Genomic DNA, 3,137 nt, shown 5'->3' on the forward strand with positions numbered 1-3,137 from the left:
TTTTTTTGTTCTAGTAAACCGGATTAACTTACCCGATCTTTTTTTATAATTCATACGTATTAGAGCACTTATGTTTAAAAGCGATGAATACCAATGTCCTTGCATTGTGGACAATGTGGTGGATGATTTGGGTTGACAAAAGTACAAATGTGGCTTAAGATTGAAGGTTTCGATCTAAGATCATGGCTGACTTACTTGTGGAATACCATAAACTGTAGGTGCAATGAAGACAAATGGGTGTCCATAGAACTCTACTTGCTCTGTTGGTCCAACCATGTTCGAGAGCGTAGTAGTTGTATTTGTGAGCATACGACCGATGATAAAAGCACCTGCCTGCTTGGATTGTCAAGTTGAACAATTATAAACATGAAGAATAATAACTAAATAAAAGAAGTGTTAGTTTGCTAGACAATGAGTTACTTAATTGTCTGAGTTTAATATTAGGAAAACATACCAGTACAAGCGGGAAAAAGAAATACCTTTAGACCAAACATTTTAACAAAAAGCTCGCTAATCATACACGTGAAGATAACTTCAAGTGAGCTCTTTTTTCTATCCAGGGTCTTCTTTGCCATCCGAACATATGCAAGTGGATCAACGTGTACCGCTAAATGAAATGGTAGGAGGATGTAGCCTATTTGATTTCCCCATGCCACGTCATTACTTTTACCCGATTCTATCATATTAACATATGTCTGCACATAGTTGTAAGAAATCATTAGATTAAAGTTATGATACACTACAGATTAATAATATATTCTCAAGCTTGCATTTGGAAACTAATTATGCATCAGCAAATGAGTAATGAAACTAGCTACTCCAAGAGTGACTAGTAATATACCAAAAAAAATTGCCTGATCATGTGAACATATGTAAAATCATTAGTTTGTCATAATAGATACCACGATTTATATTCTTTTACTAATCGTGTGGGTTTTATGACCAAATTTGGAAGCGTCATCTAATTACATAAGGAAGAGGAGTAATATTTTGCTGACAGAGATATATAAATGAAAAAAATCAATAACTAATGATATCCATTTGAAATTTCATGCATATTTCCATAAATAAACTTACTTGTAGGCTAGATGTTGGCCTTGTATTTACTGGGAGGACACATCGCAAACATAGTTTGTGTGTCTTAGGGTAACCTAACATAATTTGAAGATAAGTTGCACAAACATGTACAATAAAAACAACAAATTGTCACAATGTACATCTCTTACCGGACTTACGAAAGTAATATTGTGATAGAGCAGCAGAAGTGACTCCGACTAGCACATCATTAACAGTCTGTGGAAAGAAAATAAAAATACAGAAAATGACGCTTCAACAACTAGTTTAATCTGGCTCGAAAGAGATGAGCTTGCTGATAGCTATAGGTCATATTATCATATACTCCCTCCATTCCATAATATATAAATTTTTCAAACACAGTGTCAAAAAACGTCACAGAGGTGGTATATACTTACGCAGTTCATGGCATTCTTGATGAACTTGACGTCGTCCAAGCTAAAGCTCCGGTGCACGAAGCGCCTGCGGGGGTTCAACGTAACTTGACTGTCCCCGCGTCTGAAGAGTGTGTTCGGGTCTCTCAGAAACACAATCGTCGCAGCAAAGAAGATGACGTCCACCACGGTGTTCCATGCAAGCGCAAGATACGGCCAAACCCATGCGACGAACGCCGCCAGGGCGCCCGAGGGCAGCGGCTGCCGGTGCCGCGGCTCGTAGATGGCGCCCGTGCGCGCCGGCTGCTCCGGCATGGCCGGCAGGCGTGTCGGGTCCGCGGCGCTGCGGGCAGACGCCAGGAGGAGCGTGATCAGCGACATCCCGTCACCGAGGGAGTGGTGGACGCGGAACACCACGGTGGAGGTGGCCTCTGAGGTCGGGAAGTCGAGGAAGTGGAACTCCCAGAGCGGGCGGGAGCAATCCATGGGGAGCGCCTGCAGCGAGGCCACGTAGTCCTCCACGGCCCGGTCCGGGTCAGCCTCCACGGCGGCGGGGTCCAGCGTCGGGACGATCATGTGGTCGTCGACGTTCACCTCCGTGCACGCCCACCGCGGGCTCTTGCACCCGTCTGTCACCTGACGTGCATGCTCACGGATTAAATTGAAACTAGTGACAGAATAGCTAGGCAGTACTTAAATTGAACTGTGTCCCGTACTTGAATGCTACGGAAGCGTGGGTAACGAGCAAGTTGGGCTGCGATGCCGGCGCTGAAGATGGCTAGGTTGACGGGCGAGCCAAGGCCGACCATAACCACGATGTATATAGCTTCGAAGAGTCTTGCACTAGGGGTCACTGGCTCCTCCTCCGCTGCCGCCACCGCGGAATCGTCGTCCGTCTTCCATTCGGCCGGCGCTGACCTTGGCGTGCGTATCGGGGGTAGCAGGCCGCTTGTTGGTAGAGCGGCTACCGAGGGGCTACCAGTACTACCCATGGCTACTTTAGTTTCAAGGGTCGTTGGCTACTCGGCCGATCGACACTCCATGCTAGGTGTAATATATAGGATGACAAAAAGTTTTTTGCTAATAAAAGCGGCAAGGATGACAATCAATGGCACTACTATACACACAGTTGAAGATCATCATCATAAGGGATCTGGTATCGTCCCTACCGGCTTGCTGCTGATGTGGTCCCACATTGCACACTGTTGTTCAAGAATAAACATGTGCGATGTGTTTCACATCACAAGAAGATGAGCACACTGAAGCGTGCATTGAGTACCTCACTGAAGATGCTCTGCCTAGTTGAACCCATACAACTACAATTTTGTGGTGTGCAATATCGAAAAGGCTTGAGCCCCGCTTTATAGATAAAACAGCAACCGAGCATTACAACCTGACACTGCACCACACAACAAGGAAAACGGAAAGATACAACGGTGCCGAGGATAGCAACAAAGCCCAAGAAAACAACAAGCACACAACGAAAGAAAGAATCGAGCACTGCTTGGAGTCCCTGGAGCCCTCGTCCATGCTCAGGTAACCAGAGTAGAGAACATAATCAACTTGAAGGGGAGACTAGCCAGCAGAGGAGGACATGCCGTTGCCAACACTTGGAAGACAAGCACCACCACGCCAATAAGCTCCATCGCCAAAAGAAGGCCCCTGCCCGCTCACCCTGGATCAAAGGGC

At 45.9% G+C, this 3,137-nt stretch overlaps 1 protein-coding gene across 2 annotated transcripts; it reads right to left on the reverse strand.

The window, feature by feature from the left end:
• Positions 1–110: 110 nt before the first annotated feature.
• LOC119343091 (O-acyltransferase WSD1-like) lies at positions 111–2,558 on the reverse strand. 2 transcript variants are annotated; one of them, XM_037614270.1, is made up of 6 exons: positions 2,165–2,558; positions 1,473–2,084; positions 1,236–1,293; positions 1,078–1,151; positions 480–695; positions 111–333 (listed from the first exon to the last, which is right to left on the reverse strand). In XM_037614270.1, exons 1-6 carry the CDS (start codon positions 2,438–2,440, stop codon positions 181–183), a joined length of 1,389 nt encoding a protein of 462 aa, XP_037470167.1. In that variant the 5' UTR covers positions 2,441–2,558; the 3' UTR covers positions 111–180. The 2 variants fall into 2 exon arrangements, with proteins under 2 accessions (XP_037470167.1, XP_037470166.1); XM_037614269.1 differs by having other exon boundaries at positions 114–333; positions 1,227–1,293; positions 2,165–2,556.
• Between the last annotated feature and the right edge of the window lie 579 nt (positions 2,559–3,137).

Source organism: Triticum dicoccoides, unplaced genomic scaffold (assembly GCF_002162155.2).
Source record: "Triticum dicoccoides isolate Atlit2015 ecotype Zavitan unplaced genomic scaffold, WEW_v2.0 scaffold115267, whole genome shotgun sequence".
NCBI classification, from domain to species: Eukaryota; Viridiplantae; Streptophyta; class Magnoliopsida; order Poales; family Poaceae; genus Triticum; species Triticum dicoccoides.